The sequence below is a fragment of the Chiloscyllium plagiosum genome, unplaced genomic scaffold (assembly GCF_037043375.1).
Source record: "Chiloscyllium plagiosum isolate Xiang-an unplaced genomic scaffold, Cpla_swu_hap1 HiC_scaffold_28, whole genome shotgun sequence".
In the NCBI taxonomy this organism is placed as follows: domain Eukaryota; kingdom Metazoa; phylum Chordata; class Chondrichthyes; order Orectolobiformes; family Hemiscylliidae; genus Chiloscyllium; species Chiloscyllium plagiosum.
In genome coordinates, this window is record NW_028270166.1 from 6,277,109 (window position 1) to 6,300,412 (window position 23,304).

The 23,304-nt window shown below is 42.5% G+C and overlaps 2 protein-coding genes across 4 annotated transcripts in view; one reads left to right on the top strand and one right to left on the bottom strand.

The window, feature by feature from the left end:
- The window catches only part of LOC122565116 (testis-specific serine/threonine-protein kinase 6-like), a 47,554-nt gene that overhangs the window by 17,615 nt on the left and 6,635 nt on the right, over positions 1-23,304 (bottom strand). The window contains exon 2 of one of the 3 annotated variants that reach the window (XR_015751802.1): positions 10,005-10,138. The exons of 1 other annotated variant lie outside the window; for it this stretch is intronic. The gene's annotated coding sequence lies outside the window, so the exon portion shown is untranslated. Of the gene's footprint in view, positions 1-10,004; positions 10,139-23,304 lie in introns of those variants that run through there. One more of the 3 variants, XR_015751801.1, reaches the window with a different exon arrangement.
- Positions 1,042-21,376, top strand: armc6 (armadillo repeat containing 6). The gene is made up of 8 exons (XM_087975941.1): positions 1,042-1,208; positions 1,883-2,028; positions 2,623-2,702; positions 4,098-4,668; positions 9,967-10,112; positions 15,917-16,048; positions 16,835-16,972; positions 19,723-21,376. Exons 2-8 carry the CDS (start codon positions 1,908-1,910, stop codon positions 19,933-19,935), a joined length of 1,401 nt encoding a protein of 466 aa, XP_087832067.1. The 5' UTR covers positions 1,042-1,208; positions 1,883-1,907; the 3' UTR covers positions 19,936-21,376.

Consider the following 23,304-nt stretch of genomic DNA (forward strand, 5'->3'; position numbering starts at 1 on the left):
GGTGCCATATTTAAAAGACATTGGAGAGTAATCAGTCCCTGCAACCCAAAAGTGTCACTCAATGGCCTACATGTGACTCCAGACTCTCAGCAATGCGGTTCACTCTGAACCGCTCTCTGGGTAATTAGGGATGGGCAATAAATGCTGCCTAGCCAGTGATGCCCTCATCCTGTGAATGAATAAAGAAAAAAAAGTTTCTGAACACACAAGTTTCCCAGCTTTTGACGAACAAAATTGTACCTGTGAATGTAACCCCAGCAGGCTGAGGTTTAGAGAGCACTCATGACATAAAGATCATATTCCTGATCAAGAGTCAAACCAGTTGAAAGGTTCTGGGAACTAAATTGCAGAACTATAATCGATCATTGGATGGTGATAAAAATTCAATTGCCCAATTAACCTTCCCCTACCTGTGCTTCTAAAAACTTCAGGCCTTAACTTTAATGGGTTCTGTGTCTAAACAAAAACAACTACATTTGAGGACATGTTGCAAAACAAAGTGGACACTACAATTAAATACCACCAAACATGTTAGATTGACCCCCCAATAGAAAAAAACAGTGAAACTTGTGACTGATCCACACTGGTCTGACTTGTCTTGTATACCTCAGAACAGAGCTCCAGCATGTTCATTTCCGAATATTACTGGTCTTTCTATTGTATTTCTTTCCCTCTGAGGATGCAAATACTTATAATCTACAGTTATAAATTTGTTTTACAGGAGTTTTTGCACAACTTATGTTTATTTAATAAAAATGAAAAGAATAGTTGGTGGGTATTTGAAGGAAAACCAGGTTACTTGCTGTGTAGCCAACAATTACAATTGACAAGCGTTTAAATGAAATAAAATGTAAACCCTCCCTTCCTCTTCATCGTAGAAGGAAAGAAATTCATAAAACAGAAGATTAACTGGAATGTGCGCGGGTAAAACTCTTCCGTCTCTGTTTCCAAGTGGATAGGAACGAATCCTCTCCGCTGCCATAGTAACGGGGGATTTATCATGGTGTGAGACACGGAGGAACTGCAGGGTTGAGGTAGGCGGGAGGGAAGAGTAAGCTTGATATTTATGATTATAATTATACTTTAAGTTTAGATGCTGTTAGCACACCAATTGGATTTTTAAAATCGTTAACTGCATGAGCAATCTGTTAAATAATTTAATGTATTGGTTATAAGAAACTAAAATCCTTTTTGTTTTGGTTTAGAAGGTGGGTATTTAAGGATGTTCCTGCTGTTCTACCCAGACACCAGGCAGGGCTTTCCCTTCTTAGCCCGAGTTTACTGGTGTGGCAACGTGTGATGCTCTATTCAGTTACCCTTTGTCAGGGAGCAGGCTAACTTCAAACATAGAGAAGGAAGAGAAGCAATTGTCAAATTGGGACTATCCTTTCATTGGGGGGGGCTCAGCCTCCTGAATCACATATACTCTTGGGAGAGGCAGGAAAATAAGATTTGAGCTGAATTTATTAATTGTTAAAATAATTTGAAACCATTATGCCCCCAGGGTGACCATGCAGCACACAAACATTCCTTGCTTTATTTCATCATATCAGCATAATCCTTCGTTATCAGGCTTTCCCTAAAATACCACAATATTTGTTTCAAACAGCTCCATATTCTTCTGCCAAAGGGCAGAATATTCTACCTGAATTACCTGTTTGTTTTATGAGTGTCTATCATATATTCAGTCTCAACCACAAGAGGAAACATCTCAATGTTAACCCTAGTGTAATTTTAAATATCTCTATCACATCACACATCAGCTTCTCTTTTCTGGAGAAAACTAATCAAAAATCTAATTTTTCTGAACACTGTAACCTTTGAGAGACAAGAATAGCCCCAAGTCCATGTAATTCAAGTTAACCTGCAACTTATTTCTTAGAAAGAGAAGTTAAGTTTACAGAAGAATGGCGAGCAGGCGGATTACTCAGGAGACTTTTGATTCTGTGGTGCAAGAAAATATAACTGAGTTTCAAATGGACCCAGAAGAGGCTCTGAGTGAAGCGATACAACAGTTTGAGTCACAAGGTGGGTGAAGTTTTGAATATTCACAGGGAAGAGTTCACACAAGGCATACTGCATTAATGCATGATGAGATTAGCATGATGGTATTGTTACTGGAATGTAAATCACAAATTTGATCAGGGACATATGTTCAAATCCTACCTTAAAATCTGACAGAACTTAAATCCAATAAATCTAAAATGCTGATTTATTTTGCAAACATGAATCTGCTGGATTGTTGTAAAAACCCACGCTTCTATCCCCACTAATGTCCTTCAGGGAGGAAATCTGTCGCTCTGACCTGCATGTGATTAGAGATGTACAACAATGCTGTTGACCCTTAACTTGGAGATGACTTAGTAAGACTTTCAATTGTATTAAACTAGTACAGAAAGTGTTGTGTGTGTACTTGCACCAAGTGGATAGCAGAAGGTGGCTTGCCATCACCTTGCCAAGGGCAATTAGGAATGGGCAACATGCTCTTGCCTGAAATGCTCATGTCCCAAGAATGGCTAAAAAGAAGCGTTGGGTCCTGTTGCACTAACATGATTGAGTAAAGCAACTAACAGAACTGGAAATGTTTAATTTCCATTTGGATCTGTTTCACTTTCTCTGTAGGTGTTGATCTCATCAATATAGTGAAGGCTGTCCGGAATTCAACTACAGAAGCCAGTGGTCAGAAGCACATTGTTCTGCAGGTGATAGCAATATGTGGGAGGCTGTATGGCTGTGATGTAGTTTTTCAAAATCTCTGTTTGTAATTCTTCTTAAAATGAAGCTCTCAATTAGTAAACATGTTTCTGTGATGTCTATCTTTTAAGACTTAATTACACTTGTTTGGAAACTGTTCACCTCATCAGATGATGCATCTTCTATGTTCTTAGTCCCCTTTAAACTAAAGATCTGACCATCAGCCAATATCTTTTGCTGAAATTATCAGCAACTCCATTTCCACAGATACTATTTACCTCCCCTTCAAAAATGATGTTTTCACCCCACCTAAAAGCTCCACCTTTAGCACTTCCTAATTACTGCTTTATCTCTAATTTTTGTTTCTTGAGTCCTTGACAACTCCCCTCTTTCTCCAGTTTCTGGACAAGTCTTTTTAGGTCTATTTCTGCTCTGGTCATTGCTCTAAGACTGTTGTGTTCCAAGTCACCAATGCCATTCTTATGACAGTGACTGGGTACCTAATTCCTCCTTGTCCTCCATGATGTTCCATGTGTTCTTTAGCACATTTCATTTTCTTTCACTGCTTGTTTTCTGTTACACTGACCTTGTTTACTTATACTTCCACACTATCACATTGTAATCAGTGATCTGCTATATTTTCTGTTTTCCTCCCTGCATCAATTTCTTGGGCACGCTCATAGGTTCCTCTCCTATTTCTCATCCATATATTGTCCACTTGACGACAACTTTCTCAGCCTGCTGTCCATATACGAACAAACCAATTTTGCCAGTCAAATGTTTATCCAGCATTAACTTGCATTTCTATGAATTTTCAATCATAATCCTGTCTTGCTGGAAGCAGACAATAGGAAATTCTGTACAGTATATCTGTTCCTTTGCCTTAATACTGTCCCACGCCCGGTGCCACAGTGATGCAAAGTCTAGTTCAAGTTGTCACTTTTTTGGTTGGCTGGTGATATTTTGATACATGTCCCCCAGAGGGAGGGAGACATAAGATGGGAGTAGCAAAATAATTCATACCTTGAATCCCATCAGTCCACCAAGTTGCTTAAGTTCCTGTACTTTTGACATGGATTTTCAGCAACAGCCATCCAAAGAGGCTGAGACATTGAGCGAAATATTTTTGAAATGACAGGGTGGACATAGCTCTCATTGAGCCTCATTCATGTGTCTTCCCTGTGCTCGCTATGTGCACATCAACTTTAGCTCGCAGTTGAACAATACCTTAATCGTGGTTTTAAGATTTTTTTTACTATCCTTGGCCTTATATATTGCCGTAATCCCCTACAACTCGACAACTGTTTGAGATCTCTGCCCATGCAAAGCACTTTTGGATGGTTTACCACCCACTATGTAAACACAAGTTATTGGCATAGCAAATGATTTACTTGTCTTTTTAGGCCCTTGATGAGCTTCGTAGCGCCCTGGATCTCATGGCTGTGGATGAAATGGGGGATCACCTGACTAACTTCAGTGAGCAATGCAGCCTCGACTTTGCTCACCGTCATCTGGCAGCCGAAAAGTCGGCCTATCCCACAGTCCTTTCTTCCTGTAAACAGCTGATGTCAAATGTACCCTATCTGCTGAAGGGAATCCAGGCCTTGGGCAATCTGTTGGACGGTCAACCGGATCTCCTCGACCAGGAGGGCCAACAGCTCCTCCTGGAGATCTTGCGGCAGCACCGGGACCATGCAGCCCTGAACGCAATGACCATTCGCACCATCCGTCACAGCTGTCTGAAACATGAGCAGAACCGCCAAGACCTGGTGCAACTTGGGGTCTTGGCATTGCTGACTGGTGCTATTGTGAACCATGGTAATCAGGCAGATGTGATCAGAGAGGCGGGGAGAGCCCTGAGGGTCATGACCTATGACGACGATATCAGAGTGCCCTTTGGGCGTGCTCACGATCACGCCAAACTGATAGTTATGGAGAACGATGGACTTCGGATAATCATTGAAGCCGCAAAAGGTAGGGGACAGAACTGTGTTGGGGAGCTCTATCCTAATGTGGTAATATTGTTGATGACATGCAAAAGTTGAAAGATTATAACCATCAGCAAAGGTTGAACTGACTGGGGCTTTTTTCCCAAAGAAAGCAAAGTTTGAGTGGTGGCCTCATACAAGTCTTTAAAATAATGGAAGGAGATTATGGGATAAGATCATGATAGGTTGTTTCCAGTTGTTGGGGAGACCAGAATTGGGGTACTGTAATTAAATCCAATCAGAACTTTGGGAGAAAAGTCTTTATCTAGAGAGTGGTAAGGTTGGGAAACTTATACAGTCATAATGTCATAGAGATGTACAGCATGGAAACAGACCCTTCGGTCCAACCCATCCATGCCGACCAGATATCCCAACCCAATCTAGTCCCACCTGCCGCACCCGGCCCATATCCCTCCAAACCCTTCCTATTCATATACCCATCCAAATGCCTCTTAAATGTTGCAATTATACCAGCCTCCACTACATCCTCTGGCAGCTCATTCCATACATGTACCACCCTCTGTGTGAAAAAGTTGCCCCTTAGGTCTCTTTTATATCTTTCCCCTCTCACCCTAAACCTATGCCCTCTAGTTCTGGACTCCCCAACCCCAGGGACGAGACCTTGCCTATTTATCCTATCCATGCCCCTCATAATTTTGTAAACCTTTATAAGGTCACCCCTCAGAATCCGACGCTTCATGGAAAATAGCCCCAGCCTGTTCAGCCTCTCCCTGTAGCTCAAATCCTCCAACCCTGGCAACATCCTTGTAAATCTTTTCTGAACCCTTTCAAGTTTCACAACATCTTTCCGATAGGTAGGAGACCAGAATTGCACGCAATAATCCAACCATGGCCTAACCAATGTCTTGTACAGCCGCAACATCACCTCTCAACTCCTGCATTCAATACTCTGACCAATGCAGGAAAGCATACCAAATGCCTTCTTCACTATCCTAAGTACCTGCAACTCCACTTTCAAGGAGCTATGAAACTGCACTCCAAGGTCTCTTTGTTCAGCAACGCTCCCTAAGACCTTACCATTAAGTGTATAAGTCCTGCTAAGATTTGCTTTCCCAAAATGCAGCACCTCGCATTTATCTGAATTAAACTCCATCTGCCACTTCTCTGCCCATTGGCCCATCTGGTCCAGATCCTGTTGTAATCTAAGGTAACCCTCTTCGCTGTCCACTACACCTCCAATTTTGGTGTCATCTGCAAACTTACTAACTGTACCTCTTATGCTCGCATCCAAATCATTTATGTAAATGACAAAAAGTAAGAGGACCCAGCACTGATCCTTGTGGCATTCCACTGGTCTCAGGCCTCCAGTCTGAAAAAGAACCCTCTACCACCATCCTCTGCCTTCTACCTTTGAGCCAGTTCTATATCCAAATGGCTAGTTCTCCCTGTATTCCATGAGATCAAACCTTGCTAATCAGTCTCCAATGGGGAACATTGTCGAATGCCTTACTGAAGTCCATATAGATCACATCTACTGCTCTGCCCTCCTCAATCTTCTTTGTTACTTCTTCAAAAAACTCAACCAAGTTTGTGAGACATGGTTTCCCACGCACAAAGCCATGTTGACTATGTGTAATCAGACTTTGCCTTTCCAAATACATGTACATCCTGTCCCTCAGGATTCCCTCCAACAACTTGCCCACCACTGAGGTCAGGCTCACCGGTCTATAGTTCCCTGGCTTGTCTTTACTGCCCTTCTTAAAAGGTGGCATCACGTTTGCCAACCTCCAGTCTTCCGGCACCTCACTTGTGACTATCGATGAATCAAATAGCTCAGCAAGAGCCCCAGCAATCACTTCTCTAGCTTCCCACAAAGTTCTTGGGTACACCTGATCAGGTCCTGGGGATTTATACACCTTTAACCGTTTCAAGACATCCAGCACTTCCTCCTCTGTAATCTGGACATTTTGCAAGATGTCACCATCTATTTCCCTACAGTCTACATCTTCCATATCCTTTTCCACAGTAAATACTGATGAAAATATTCATTTAGTATCTCCCCCATTTTCTGTGGCTCCAGATAAAGGCTGCCTTGCTGATCTTTTAGGGGCCCTATTGTCCCCCTAGTGACCCTTTTGCTCTTAATATATTTGTAAAAACCCTTTGGATTCTCCTTAATTCTACTTGCCAACGCTATCTTATGTCCCCATTTTGCCCTCCTGCTTTCCCTCTTAAGTATACTCCTACTTCCTTTATACTCTTCTAAGGATTCACTCTATCTATCCTGTCTATACCTGACATATGCTTCCTTCTTTTTCTTAACCAAACCCTCAATTTCTTTAGTCATCCAGCATTCCCTATACCTACCAGCCTTCCCTTTCACCCTGACAGGAATATACTTTCTCTGGATTCTTGTTATCTCATTTCTGAAGGCTTCCCATTTTCCAGCCGTCCCTTTACCTGCGAACATCTGCCTCCAATCAGCTTTTGAAAGTTCTTGCCTAATACCGTCAAAATTGGCCTTTCTCCAATTTAGAACTTCAACTTTTGATCTGGTTTACCCTTTTCCATCACTATTTTAAAACGAATAGAATTATGGTCGCTGGCCCCAAAGTGCTCCCCCACTGACACCTCAGCCACCTGCCCTGCCTTATTTCCCAAGAGTAGGTCAAGTTTTGCACCTTCTCTAGTAGGTACATCCACATTCTGAATCAGAAAATTGTCTGGTACACACTTAAGAAATACCTCTCCATCTAAACTTTTAACACTATGGCAGTGCCAGTCGATGTTTGGAAAGTTAAAATCCCCAACCATAACTACCCTATTATTCTTACAGATAGCTGAGATCTCCTTACAAGTTTGTTTCTCAATTTCCCTCTGACTATTGGGGGGTCTATATAATACAATCCCAATAAGGTTATCATCCCTTTCTTATTTCTCAGTTCCACCCTAATAACTTCCCTGGATGTATTTCCAGGAATATCCTCCCTCAGCGCAGCTGTAATGCGCTATCCCTTATCAAAAATGCCACTCCCCCTCCTCTCTTGCCTCCCTTTCTATCCTTCCTGTAGCATTTGTATCCTGGAACATTAAGCTGCCAGTCCTGTCTATCCCTGAGCCATGTTTCTGTAATTGCTATGATATCCCAGTCCCATGTTCCTAACCATGCCCTGAGTTCATCTGCCTTCCCTGTTAGGCCCCTTGCATTGAAATAAATTCAGTTTAATTTATTAATCCTACCTTGTTCCTGCCTGCCCTGACTGTTTGACTCACTTCTGTTCTCAGCTGTACCCGTCTCAGATTGATCTCTTTCCTCACTATCTCCCTGGGTCCCCACCCCTCACCTTACTAGTTTAAATCCTCCCAAGCAGTTCTAGCAAATTTCCCTGCCAGTATATTAGTCCCCTTCCAATTTAGGTGCAATCCGTCCTTCTTGTACAGGTCACTTCTACCCCAAAAGAGTTGCTACAGATTAGAGTGTGGCAGGGAATAACTTAAATGCATTTCAGAAAAAGCTTGATAAACACAGAAGGAAGAAAGGAAATCAAGAGTGTGCTGTAAGGGTTATGTAAAGTAGCACAAAAAAAAGACTCAAATGGAACATAAATGGACCAGTTGGGCTGAAGGGCCTGTTTCCCACCTGTAATTTCTATATGATTTTAACATTACAATCACAGAACCAGCAAGAATATTGTCATTTTATGGAGATTGGAGAGGTTGCCTTTATTAAGGTTGGGGAATTGAATCTGTATCCACGTTTTGCTCTGGATTGAGCAAAATTGCCTTCCTAACAAAAAGCAAAATAATACACATATTAACTGCGACTAATGAACTGTTCCAATAAAGTAACGTCCCATAAACTCAACCTTGGCAAAGGCAAATTCAGTAGAATAGATTTTCTGACTTGCAATTCTCACATCAGGAAGAGAACCCCAGCTTTTAGCTATAACAGAGAGAGGAATAAGAGCTTCCACATCCCAGTTTCAAGATCCCTGCAACTGCTGCTCAAGGCTAAAACTAAAAAAAAAACCTGGTTCTGTGGGAGCTTAACTCCATCTATTCAGACTCCTTCTATTCCAACCTTATAAAACCAAAACTACTAGGCCTCAAAAGCTGCTTACTTTATTGACTTTGAAGCAGACTGCTCAGCACCTCTGTCCCAACCTTTCTTCATTAAACAAACAGGACAAAATACAACTGTTAGAGCCATAGTATTGTCACAAGTGACTCAGGAAATGTTCTGGATACCCAGGTTTGAATCCTGCCACAGAAGATGATGGAAATTGAATTCAACAAAAATCTGGAATTAAGAGTCTAATTAAGATCATCAATCTATTGTCAATTGTCAGAACAACCCATCTGGCTCTCTATGTCCTTTAGAGAAGGAATCTGCCATTCTTATCTGGTAGGGCCTACATGTGACTTCAGACCCTTAGCAATATGGTTAACTCTTGACTGCCCTCTGGGCAATTAGGGATTGGCAGTAAACGGTGGTCTCACTAGCGATGTCCTCATGAATGAATTTTAAAAATGAGGTTGTCTACCCTCTCAAGTGACGATAAAACATTTCACAGTCACCATATTGGAGAAGAGAAAATGAGTTCTCACTATTGACCTGCTTAATATTTATTCCTCAACTAACATATTAAAACAGACTGCCTAGCCATTTATCTAATTACTGTGTACAATTTGGTTGCCACATTGCAACAGTGACTACAACTTCGATAGTGCTTCATTGACTGTAAAGTACCATAGAGTCATACAGCATGGAAACAGACCCTTCTATCCTACTAGTACATGCTGACCAAAGTAAACTAGCCCAGTCTGCCTGTAATTGGCCCATATCCCTCCAAACATTTCCTATTTGTGTACTTATCCAAATGTTATAGCTGTATATGCATCCACCACTTCCTCTGGCTGTACGCTCCACACATAAACCATTCTCTGGGTAAAAAAAAAGTTGCCCCTCAATCCTTTTTAAAACTTTTGTGTCTCACCTTCCAAAATAAAGCCCCCTCTAGTTTTGAACTCATTCACCCCACACCAGGGAAAAGACCGTTGCTATTCATCCTATCTATGCCCCTTCATGATTTTATAAACTTCTTAGGTCACCCCTCAATCTCATACACTCCAGTGAAAAAAGTCCCAGCCTATCCAGTGTATTTTTATTAATCAAACTCTGCATTCCTGGCAATATCCTTCCTATAGAGGGGTGACCAGAACTGCACACAGTACTCTGGATGAGGCCTCACCAACATTCTGTACAACCGTCATCTTCTTGAAAAGCTCTGTTTAAATGTAAATTCTTTCCTTTCTCATTCAGCTTTCACAGACAACCCATCAGTACTGAGTGAACTGTGCTCCACACTGTCTCGTCTTGCTGTCAGGAATGAGTTCTGCCAAGACATCGTGGATCTAGGAGGTCTCACCTTCATGGTAGCCTTGTTGGCAGACTGCATTGAACATCAGGTGCAAAACAGATCCTTTCATTTTCTCTAGAAAAAAGGTTGAGAGGTGATCTGATGTAAATCATTAGAATTCTAAAGAAATTCATTAGGGTAAGTGTGGAGAAGATGTCTTTAGTTGTAGGAAAAACCAACATCAAGGGCCAAAGATATAAGATAATCACTTATATATCCAACAGAGAATTTAGGAGAAATTTCTTTCCCCTGGAGAGTGGTGAGAAAGTGGAACTCCCTACCACATGGGGTAGTTGAGGAGAAGAGTTTGATCATACTTAGAGTCATAGAGATGTACAGCATGGAAACAGACTCTTCAGTCCAACCTGTCCACGCCAACCCAATCTTGTCCCACTTGCCAGCAGCTGGCCCATATCCCTCCAAACCCTTCCTATTCATATACCCATCCAAATGCCTGTTAAATGTTGCAATTGTACCAGCCTCCACCACGTCCTCTGGCAGTTCATTCCATACACGTACCACCCTCTGCATGAAAAAGTTGCCCCTTAGGTCTCTTTTATATCTTTCCCCTCTCATCCTAAACCTATGCCCTCTAGTTCTGGACTCCCTGATCACAGGGAAAAGATTTTGTCTATTTACCCTATCCATGCCCCTCATAATTTTGGAAACCTCTATAAGGTCATCCCTCAGCCTCCAACGCTCCAGGAAAAACAGCCCCAGCCTGTTCAGCCTCTCCCTATAGCTCAAATCCTCCAACCCTGGCAACATCCTTGTAAATCTTTTCTGAACCCTTTCAAGTTTGACAACATCTTTCGGACAGGAAGGAGACCAGAATTGCACGCAATATTCCAACAGTGGCCTAACCAATGTCCTGTACAGCCGCAACATCACCTCCCAACTCATGTACTCAATACTCTGACCATAAAGGAAAGCATACCAAACGTCTTCACTATCCTATCTACCTGTGACTCCACTTTCAAGAAGCTATGAACCTGCACTCCAAGGTCTCTTTGTTCAGCAACACTCCCTAGGACCTTACCATTAAGTGTATAAGTCCTGCTAAGATTTACTTTCCCAAAATGCAGCACCTTGCATTTATCTGAATTAAACTCCAACTGCCACTTCTCAGCCCATTGGCCCATCTGGTCCAGATCCTCTTCGCTGTCCACTACACCTCCAATTTTGGTGTCATCTGCAAACTTACTAACTGTACCTCTTATGCTTGCATCCAAATCATTTACGTAAATGACACAGGACCCAGCTCCGATCCTTGTGGCACTGCACTGGTCACAGGCCTCCAGTCTGAAAAAGAACCCTCCTCCACCACCCTCTGTCTTCTACCTTTGAGCCAGTTCTGTATCCAAATGGCTAGTTCTCCCTGTATTCCATGAGATCTAACCTTGCTAATCAGTCTCCCGTGGGGAACCTTGTCAAACGCCTTACTGAAGTCCATATAGATCACATCTTCTGCTCTGCCCTCATCAATCTTCTTTGTTACTTCTTCAGAAAACTCAATCAAGTTTGTGAGACATGATTTCCCACACACAAAGCCATGTTGACTATCCCTAATCAGTCCTTGCCTTTCCAAATACATGTACACCCTGTCCCTCAGGATTCCCTCCAACAACTTGCCCACCACTGAGGTCAGGCTCACTGGTCTATAGTTCCCTGGCTTGTCTTCACCACCCTTCTTAAATAGTGGCACCACGTTTGCCAACCTCCAGTCTTCCGGCACCTCACCTATGACTATCGGTGACACAAATATCTCAGCAAGAGCCCCAGCAATCACTTCTCTAGCTTTACACAGAGTTCTTGGGTACACCTGATCAGGTCCTGGGAATTTATCCACCTTTAACCATTTCAAGTCATCCAGCACTTCCTCCTCTGTAATCTGGACATTTTGCAAGATGTCACCATCTATTTCCCTACAGTTCATATCTTCCATATCCTTTTCCACAGTAAATACTGATGCAAAATATTCATTTAGTATCTCCCTCATTTTCTGTGGCTCCACACAAAGGCCGCCTTGCTGATCTTTGAGGGGCTCTATTCTCTCCCTAGTGACCCTTTTGTCCTTAATATATTTGTAAAAACCCTTTGGATTCTCCTTAATTCTATTTGCCAACACTATCTCATGTCCCCTTTTTGCCCTCCTGCTTTCCCTCTTAAGTATACTCCTACTTCCTTTATACTCTTCTAAGGATTCACTCGATCTATCTTGTCTATACCTTACATATGCTTCCTTCTTTTTCTTAACCAAACCCTCAATTTCTTTAGTCATCTAGCATCCCTATACCTAGTGAAAGCAATATAAGGATACTTTGTTGGATATCAATTAAGGCACAAAAACATTGTGTTGAGGATTAACAGTTTCTATGACGTAAATATTAAGTAATTCCTTTTAAAAGATATTTTCTTTAGCTTTGCTACTTATAACTTCACTCTACTTTCCTTTGTGTTAATTAAGTGTCTTGACATCTTATGTAGGAGTAGGAAGCCCTTAACCATTGTACATTACCCGTAAAATTGTGTTAGTTTATGCAAAGAGCTGACTTTTCTACTTAACTGAAAACCTTGTATTTACAATTATAATTTCACCCACTGCGTACCTTGAATGTACCTCCATGGCCAGAGTTACTGAAAGGTTGATTTGTATGTACAACATTACAGCGCAGTACAGGCCCTTCGGCCCTTGATGTTACGTCGACCTGTGAAATCAATCTGAAGCCTGTCTCACCGACACTATTCCATTCTCGTCCCTACTACTGCTCTGACTAGAGAAACTACCTCTAACTTCTGTCCTATATCTATCACCCCTCAATTTAAAATTGTGTCCCCTGTGCTAGCCATTGTCATCCGAGGAAAAGGTCTCTCACTGTCCACCCTATCTAACCCTCTGATTTATCTTATATGACTTAATTAAGGCACCTCCCAACCTCTTCCTCTCTAACAAAAACAGTCTCAAGTTCCTTAGCCTTTCCTCGTAAGACCTTCCCTCCATATCAGGCAACATCCTAGTAAATCTCCTCTGAACCCTTTCCAAAGCTTTCACATCCTTCCTATAATGCAGTGATCAGAACTGTACGCAATATTCCAAATGTGGCCGTACCAGAGTTTAGTACAGCTGCAGCATGACCTCATGACACACCGTATGCTGCCTTAACAACATTATGAACCTGGGTGGCAACTTTCAGAGATCTGTGTGCATAGACACCTAGATCTTTCTGCTCATCTACACTTCCAAGAATCTTACCATTAGCCCAGTATTCTGCATTCTTATTACTCCTTCCAAAAGCGATTCACCTCATACTTTCCATTAAACTCCATTTGCCACCTCTCAGCCCAACTCTGCAGCTTATCTATATCATTTTGTAACATGAAGATCAAAGCAAAAGGCTCTGCAATCTCTTCCTTGGCTTCCCAGAAAATCCTAGGATAAATCCCATCTGGCCCGGGGACTTATCTAACCGTATATTTTTCAAAAATTTCAGCACATCTTCCTAACATCAACCTGTTTGAGCATCAGCTTGTTTCACGCTGTCCACAGAAATGTCAAGGTCCCTGTCAATTGTGAATACTGAAGCAATGTATTCATTAAGGATCTCCCACAACCTACCTCTGACTCCAGGCACAAGTTCCCTTCACTGTCCCTAATCGGCCCTATCCTCACTCTAGCCATCCTTTTGTTCCTCATGTAAGTGTAGAATACCTTTGGGTTTTCCTTAATCCTACCTGCTAAAGCTTCTTAATGCCCCCTTCTGGCTCCCTAAGTCCATTCTTCAGTTCCTTCCTGGCTACCTTGTAACCCTCTAAAGCCCTGTCTGATACTTGCTTCCTCAACCTTAAGTAAGCTTCCTTCTTCCTCTTGACTAGATGTTCCACATCCCTTGTCACCCAAGGTTCCTTCACCCTACCATCCCTCAGAAGGGACAACACTATCAGCAAGTGCTTCCTAAACAACCACATCTGTGATGTGCATTTCCCTGAGAACATCTGTTCAAATTTAGGCACCCCAGTTCCTGCCTAATAGCATTGTAATTCCCCCTTCCCCAATTAAATACTTTCCCATACTGTCTGCTCCTATCCCTCTCCAGGACTGTAGTAAAGGTTGTGATCACTATCACTGAAATGCCCTCCCACCGAGAGATCTGACACCTGCCCTGGTTCGTTGTCAAGCACCAAATCCAATATGGCCTCCCTTCTATTCGGCCTATCCATATATTGATTCAGGAATCCTTCCTGGAGACCCTTGACAAAAACAGTTCCATCCAAACTATTGGAACTAAGGCAGTTCCAATCAATAATTAAAGTCACCCAGGACAACAACCTTATTACTTCTGCACCTTTCCAAAATCTGCCTCCCAATCTGCTCCTCCGTATCGTTGTTGCTATTGGGGGGGGCCTGTAGAATACTCCCAAAAAAGTGACTTTTCCTTTCCTGTTTCTGACTTCTACCCGTACTGACTCTAGACAAACCCTCCTCGACAACCTTCCCCTCCTCGGCAAACTCCCTTTCTGCAGCTGTGATACTATCCTTGATTAGCAATGCTACTCCCTCACCTCTTTCACCTCCTCACCTACTCCTTTTGAACTATCTAAACCCTGGATCATCTAACAATAATGAATGCATGAATGCTAGGCTGAAGATTATTATAAAAGATTTTGAAGATGAACGCTTCTAAGATGTGTTGGATGAGCTGTTAGCGGTGGGCTAACTGAATGCAGTTGGTATGATAGTCTTTTTGTGGGGCAAGATCTGGCTCCATGTTCAGAGTCAAGAGGCTGACTGAGTTCCGGGATAGGAGTCAGTGACACCATGGATAATTATCTGAATTGGTGCATACCAATTATTGTGCACATTAATTGTGGTTGCAACTTGATCACATGGTCTCTCACTGCAAGTGGCAATGTACTTTCCACTCCTGAAAAGATACCCTATGATTATGACTGACCAATACAGCCCCGTAACTTCACTTACACCACTGTATACAGGAGATGCCATGCTGTGGTGTTAATATTACTGGACTAATAATTCAGATTCTTATTATCACTGGGCTCCTGGATTTGAATCAGATAGTGAAATTGAATTCAATATTACAATATCTGGAAAGTTTAAAAAAAAATCCTGGTAATGTGGTGACAACGTAATCATTGTTTGTTGTAAAAACCCATCTGTTCATTAATAGCCTTGTGGTGCAGTGGTAGTGTCCATACCCCTAAATCCAGAGACCTGCGTTCAAGTCCCACCTGCACCAAAGATGTGTATTAACATCTCTGAACAGGTTGATTAGAAAAGTAGGAAATTTGCCACCCTTACCTGATCTGACTTACAGGTCTGAGGGTGGCAAGGTAGCTCAGTGGTTGGCACTGCTGCCTCACATGGGTTCGATTCCTGCCTTGGGCGACTGTGTGGAGTTTGCACATTCTCCCCGTGTCTGTGTTGGTTTCCACCGGGTGCTCCGGTTTCCTCCCACAATCCAAAGATGTGCAGGTCAGATGAATTGGCCATGCTAAATTGCCTGTTGTATTAGGTGCATTAGTCAGGGGCAAACTATAGGGTAGGGGAATAGGTCTGGGAGGGTTACTCTTCGGAGGGTTGGCGTGGACTTGTTTCCATACTGTGGGGAATCTAATCTAACATGTTGTTCCATTTCCACAGTAACGTGGTTGACTGCCTTCAAAAATGGCCAAGCAGGCCATTCATTTCAAGGGTACTTAAGAATCAGCAGTAAATGCTGGTCTAGCCAATGATGCCCACTCCCATGAAAGACATTTTTTTAAAAAAACTGTCGATATACCAATGTTGAGGAAGTACTTAACGCCTAATTTTTTTCTTGTCCTGTTAAATTACAGGAAGTGGTGAAGCAGGTACTGGGTGCCTTCCGAGCGATCGCAGGTAATGATGAAGTAAAGGACGCAATCATCAATGCTGGTGGAACAGACCTGATTGTGTTAGCCATGAACCGACACTTGGGAACACCACAGGTACACAGCTTTGAAACCTACAAGAGTCAGTGGAAGTGGAATAACAACAGGAAGTGCCAAGTAGATCTGTGAAGAACAAAGTTAATGTTTTATGTTAACACTGTGGGTGGCAAGGTGGCTTAGCATTAATGCAGCTCCAGTGACCAGGTTCAATTCCAGCCTTGGGTGACTGACTGACTGTGAGATGTTTGGAAACCCCCCCCCCCCCACCCCATGTCTACATGGATTTCCTGCAGTCCAAAGATGTACAGGTCAGGTGGATTAGCCATGGTAAATGTGGGGTCTTGGAGATAGAGTGGGGACGCTGGGGCTGGGTGGGAGACTCTTTGGAAAGTTGGTTCAGACTTGATGGGCCAAATGGCCTCTCTTTCTGCAGTACACAGATTTTGATTCCCTACATTATGAAAACGAGCCCTTCAGCCCAACAAGTCTGCACTGACCCTCCAAAGAGTAACCCAACCAGACCCATTCCTCTACCCTATATTTACCCCTGACTAGTGCACCTATTACTATGGGCAATTTAGCATGGAGACCCACGCAGACACTGGGAGAATATGCAAACTCCACACAGATGGTCGCCCGAGGCAGGAATCAAACCAGTAATTAATCCATAGTTTCCAGCTTATTCTTATAGTTCTTTTAGAAGTCCAAAATGAATAGTGAGGATTTTTGTCAAAGTCATAGTAAAACCAGTTTTACTTGTTCCTACAATGTTCCATAATTGTCCCAGGAGCTGATAGGCTGACACTGGGATTTCACCACTGACTCTGTTATCTGTTGGTTCAGATCTGTGAACAGGGATGTGCTGCTTTGGGGATGTTTGCCTTACGGAAACCGGAAAACTGTCGTGTGATCATGGAGGGTGGCGGAGCACTGATTGCCCTGCAGGCAATGAAGGCACATCCAGCTGAGGTGAACGTACAGGTGAGATGGATGGATTAAAAGTAAGTGGGGATGGGATTTGAGAAAATTAATGAGGGAGTTAATAAGGAAGTGGAGAGTGTGGAAACGTGGGATAGTTGAAGAAGGCGATGGGGATTTGTGAAAGTGGCAGGACAATAAGGAAGATGTAAGGGAGAGGAAATGAATGTACGAGGATGGGGGTGTAGGCATGTATTAAAGAGCATACTACCAGTTCATTGTCAAAGAGCTAAATACTACTTCCACACTTAGGAGCTTTTACTCACAGTATGATGTATTACAAGTATGCAAATCTAAAACCCAACAAATATAGCTTCAGTTTGCTCCTATTTATATCTCTTTTGTGAACCCAACTGTCCCATTTGAAAATAAAACTGAGTAAATTGTGTCTGCAGATTCCAAATTAGTTGGTGAGATTGAAACAAAACATGCACATCTTTTGTGAAGTGATTTTATTAACTTTCTCAGTCTTACCCTGAACCATGTGACAGCTGCTCCCTATTTATGTGCTCAGACAATTAATAGCTGTCACCTGTTTCTCTTAGTCTTGAATAAAGATTTAACAAATCCTAATGTCATTAACCAGACACTATCAAATTGGACTTATTGTAAAGGAATGGGAGGTAATCTCATTGAGATATACAAGATTCTGAAGGGGCTTGATAGTGCAAAGAATCTCTCAGGATCTGCTCTATTTCGGGGGAGATCTAAAACATGGAGGCACAATGTTGAGGTAAGGGGCTGATTATATAGGAATGATACGAGGAGAAATGACCTTACTCAAAGGATTGTGTCTCTATGGAATTCTCTACCGAGAGTGTTGTGGATTTTTCATTGCTGAAATAATTTAAGACTGTCATAGAAAATAGGAGCAGGTGTAAGCCATTCAGCCCTTCAAGCCTGCTCTGCCAATATAATGATACTCGATCATCCAACTCATTACCCTTTGATCCTCTAGTCCTAACAAATATCTAACTCTTCCTTGGAAACATTCAGTGTTTTGGTCTCAACCACTTTGTGACAGAATTCCACCGGCTCACCACTTTTCGGATGAAGTTTCTTCTCACCTCAGTTCTAAATGGCCTTTTATTCATCCTTGGACAATACCCCCTGTTTCTGGACTGCCCAGTTATCGGGAACATCCTTCCTATGTTTACCTTAAGGCTGAGATGCACAGAATTGTGGTCTTTCAGGGAATTGAACAATATGGGGAATGATGTGAAGTCCTTGGTTGTATTGAATGGTGGAACAAGGTTGGTGAGCCATACCATCAACTCCTCTTATTTCATGTGTTGTTGTGAGAGGCACCACTAATCCAGAAACAAATCAAAACTTTAAAAGGAAACAATAACTGAACCTTAAAAGTGTAATATTGAGTTTCTGCTCCTAGATGTGGAAGAATGAGTGAATCCGCAGTAAATACCTACGACCTGAATAGTATTAAACACTCTACTAATATACAGCCACCACTTCAACTAGTATAGTGGTACTGACTCTACCTGTGGACCAAGAGGGCCACGTTCAAGTCCTACCACTTCCAGAAGGTGTAATAGCAACTCTGAACAAGTTGATTAGAAAAATAGGTTAAAATTTTAAATAAATACAGCTAGCACTTTGGTTGTTGTGGTGCATTGGTAGTGACCCTACTCTGAGCCAGAAGGCATGAGGTCAAGTCCCACCTGTCCCAGAGATGTGTCGCAATATCTTTGAACATCTTGACTAGAAAAATCTCAATTCATGCACTAAAAAAAATACATAGCTAACACTTGAGCTCTTGTGGTAGTATTCCTACCTCTAAGCCAGGAAGCTTGGGTTCATGAGTGTGTTGCTGGGAAAGCACAGGTCAGGCAGCATCCAAGGAGCAGGAGAATCAACATTTCAGGCATTAGCCCTCAATCAGGAATAAGACTTGTGGCCAGGGGCTGAGAGATAAATTGGAGGGGCGTGGGTTTGGGGGAAGGTAGCTAAGAAAGTGTTAAGTGGATGAAGGTAAGGGAGAAGGTGGTAGGTCAAAGGGGGGAGTGATGGCCAGGTCAGGAGGGCAGTGCCGAGTTGGAGGCTTGGGACTGAGATAATGTTGGAGGAGTGGAAATGAGGAAGCTGTCGAAATCCACATTAATCCTGTGTGGTTGCAGGGTTACAAGGCGGAATATGAGGCTTTGTTCCTCCAGGTATCGGGTGGTAATGGCTTGGTGGTGGAGTTGAAGTGTTCAGCTTCCTCGTTTCCCCTCCCCAAGCCTCCAACACGGCACTGCCCTCCTGATCTGTCCATCACTCCCTGCCCCCCCCCGCCCCCATCCCCATCTCCTTCTCCCTTCCCTTCATCCATCTATCGCTTTCTCAGCTACCTTCCCACACCCTTCCCATTTATCTCTCAGCCCCTGGCCCACAAGCCTCATTTCCTGATGAAGGGCTTATGCCCGTAACATCAAATCTCCTGCTCCTCAGATGCTGCCTGACCTACTGTGCTTTCCCAGCAATACACTCCCGACTCTGATCTCCAACATCTGCAGTCCTCACTTTCTCTAAGCCTCGGTTCAAGTCCCCTCTGCTCAGGGGTGTGTCCTAATATCTCTGAATAGCTTAATTTTTAAAAAAGCTAAGACTCCGAGGTTTTTGTGGTGCAGTGATAGTGACCCTGCCCTTGAGTCAGCAGGTCCAGGTCCAATTCCGACCTGCCCCAGAGATGTTATGACACCTTTGAATGGATTGATTTTGAAATGGATATGCAGCTAACACTGTTCTCATTACAGAAGCAGGCCTGCATGTTACTCCGTAACCTGGTGGCCCGCAATTCTGACTTCTCCCAGCTGATCCTGGAGATGGGAGCAGAGGTGCTCATCCTGCAGGCAAAGACTACACACCAAGACTGTGAGGACTTAGCAAAAGCTGCCCTGCGGGATCTTGGCTGCAAAGTAGAGCTTCAGGAGCTCTGGACAGGGAAGAAAGCTGGGATTTCCCATTAACTGCCATCTTGGGACAAGACTAGGAGATGGACCTCGAAAGCACACGTCATGTTTGGTTGCACATTTCTGGATTGTTCTAATATTTAACCCCTTTGTGATCATCTGAGAGGTTGTACAAGCGACCAGAGAACCTCTGAGGTGTCTGTTTCAGCTGCGGTGAGTTGAGGATCTACGAGATGCCACCACTCTCACTCCACTTCGGTAAACGGGACTTCCCACAATGCACATTGGTACAGGGAGCAGGCTGTTGATTGATGATCACTACCAAACTCACAAGGATCCTTCCACCAAGGAAGGCCATCTCTGAACTTTCTTGCACTTTGACAGGTAATCGGCTTCTGGAAATTCCATTATGTTACCCAGAGTTATTTTTCTTGCCAAAGTATCAGCAGAATGGAAAGTGTTTCTAGACAAGCGGTTTGAATATTGTTCTGTCACATTAATATCCTCTTGTGGCACGTTATGAGTAAAGTGTTTAACACCAAACTTGATAGATTTTGTACCTTGAAGCAGGTTGTGAATCTGAAATTAAACATGCCCCATCCCATCCCATCAGTTAATAATTTAATCACCACCTCATGACACAATATAGGCTGTGTATTTTCCTTTTTGTCTGTTTCATCTTTTTAAAAAAAAAACCTGTTTTACAGTGCCATAGCGCTCACAGGGTCTGTAAATGAAATGAAGCATACATTACCAAACAATTAATTTTAGATGCAGTGATTTCTTCTGAGTTGATGACAAAATATCCAAAAGGACATTTGTCTGATCAGTAGGAATGACACCATTGTTTCAATATTCCCACAATGAGATCTTTATTAGCAATGGAGAGGAGATTCTCCCCATCCTTGTTTGATGATAGAATTGACGCTGAAAAAGAGCTTATCCAACACTTCTTTACAACCCAACAACTAGAGTTTCCTATCATCACCTTTTAAAACAATATTTTACACATTTTATTCAGTGCATGTGCACAAGCAAACACCTCCCCATGCACCTAAGGCTCTAACAACTGAGGAAATCCTTATGTGTAATAGAGATCACAGCTAGATAGTTGAGATTTGGTTGTGACTCTGTGTTAGTCATGTCCTGTGCAAATCATGAAAGCATGTCAGCGGATCTGGCAAATCCCTGCGCTTCTGTTAGGCTATTGGACCCTGGATTTGAAATTCAATCAAAATTATTGTCTTGCAGTTGGAAGCAATGTCTGCCTTGAGTGAGGTTGTCCCTCCTGTTCTGCTGCAGTGAGTCAGAGGTTGACTGTATAGTCCCACTGTACACATCAGCAATGTTATGTAACCCTAAAATGCATCACTCTGAAAGCATTGACATGAACATTACTCTGAGGTCATAAACCTATTGTATATTTCCATAAATGTATTGTTTTATCTTGTCAGTCAAGCCCAGATGTTTTTGATGTATTAAAAGTGTGTGCACGCAATTCTTTTTCTTTTATAAATCCCTATATCCACATTTAAAATGGAAATGTTTATGTAAACATACCACATGGTAATTACAATCTTCTAGCAAGGGGGCCACTCTAGTGCCACCTGCAAACTGGGGCAGAGGTTTCCCATTTTCACTTTACTGGTGAAATTATTTTCCTGAAGGCATCTTCCATTAGAAGATGGGGGGAGGAAGGTTTTCTTGATGCCACATCTCAGCAAGAATTAGTTAGTCTTGTAGAGGTCCAGAACAGATTGACCAGAATGGTATAAAAGCTAAAGGGTTAAAGTATGAGGACAATATTATAGATTAGGTTGTGTTATCCTAACAATGCAAAATTAAGGGGGGATCTAGTTGAGGTGTTTAAGATGGTTAAAGGAGTTGATATGGTTGAGAGAGATTGGGCGGGGTGGGGGGGGGAAGGAAGGTGGCGAGTGTAGTACAAGGGAGGGAAAAACAAAATTCGAGCCAGTTCACTTGGGGTTGATGTTAAGAAGCACTTCCTCATACAAAGGGATATAGAAATCCTGGGACTCTCCAAAATGGTTGTTTAGGTTAGGCATAATTTCACAATTTAATAAGAGAATTAAGGGCAACTGTTATACAACAAAAAATTTTCAGACCGCAACTGGTTCAGATCCAGAGTGCACAGCCAAGAGTGAGATGGAGACAGGTTCAATGGAGATATTCAAAAGGGAAGTCGGTTGTTACTTGAAAAGGAAAAAATGTGAAAAATTTCAAGAGAAGACTATAATTTGCACTCATTCAAAGAGGTGGTGCAGACAAGATAGGCAAAAATGTCTCTTGGTCTTCTGTGATTCACAGATGGGATTAAAATACAGATCGTTCCATGACAAAGGGGCTGAAAGGCCTCCTGTTCCAATACCAATAATTTCTGCACGACACCTGCCTCTCTCGGTCAATACTGAAGGATGAAGTGTTGTAACAGGAGATTTACTATGATTAAAAATAGAAACAGAAGGTGTTTCACTGCAGTGCTGGGAAGAACTGGAAGCATTAACTCTGAACCAAACATTAGTGCGTTGTCAACATGACCAGCAAAAATAACTAAGGAGCAAAGTCTTATCTATCTCTGTTAACTGAGGTGGGTGGAGTGGGCAAATGTTCGACTTGCAGATAATGTAATAGTTGGTAAATATTATTTTCTTTTGCAGTAGCATTGTCATTCTGATCCATGAGCTACAGCAAGACTGGATCAACTGTAAAATTAGAGAGAGACTGTTCAGGAGTGGTATCGCAAAGTAGTTGTTCACTCATAGGGGAATAAAGATCTGGAACTCTCTTCCCCCAACAACTGTTGAGGCTGGAAATAAAATGCAAAATTTCATAACTAATTTGATAGATGTTTGGTTAGTCAGGTTTACAGGACTAAGGCAGGCAATGGAGTTCAGGTCTGAATGGTCGCCTTCTATTACATACAGAACACAAAGACAGGATATTAAAGGCAAAGAGTAGAAGTGCAATTAATGCTGTTCTTGAACAGCTTCAGTTCTCCAGTTTTCAAAAGAAGTCTTCCAATCTGCAGAACAGTTTCAGATTTTCATTGTACTTGTAAATGCCTCTGACCCTACACTGCTACACACCTATCCGGCTTTCACAGAAAAACATGCATCAGCATCCATCAGGGAATTCCACTGGAGCAAGAGAGAGTCAGGGTATGACAGGACGTAAGCCCCATTTTTACAGCACCAGCTGACATGTGGTAAGTTTAAAGGTCTACTTTGAATGTTAGTGAATGCATGGGTGAGTGAACGGGCGATGTGGGCCACCGAGTCAGGGGTAGTTGGGAAAGTAATAGGATTGGAGGGATAGTCAGCTACAGGATGGGTAGTTGGATTGTCAGGTTGTGTGGGGATTCAACTCAAAAGGATGGTTTAATCTGACCAGTGGTTATATTAAAGT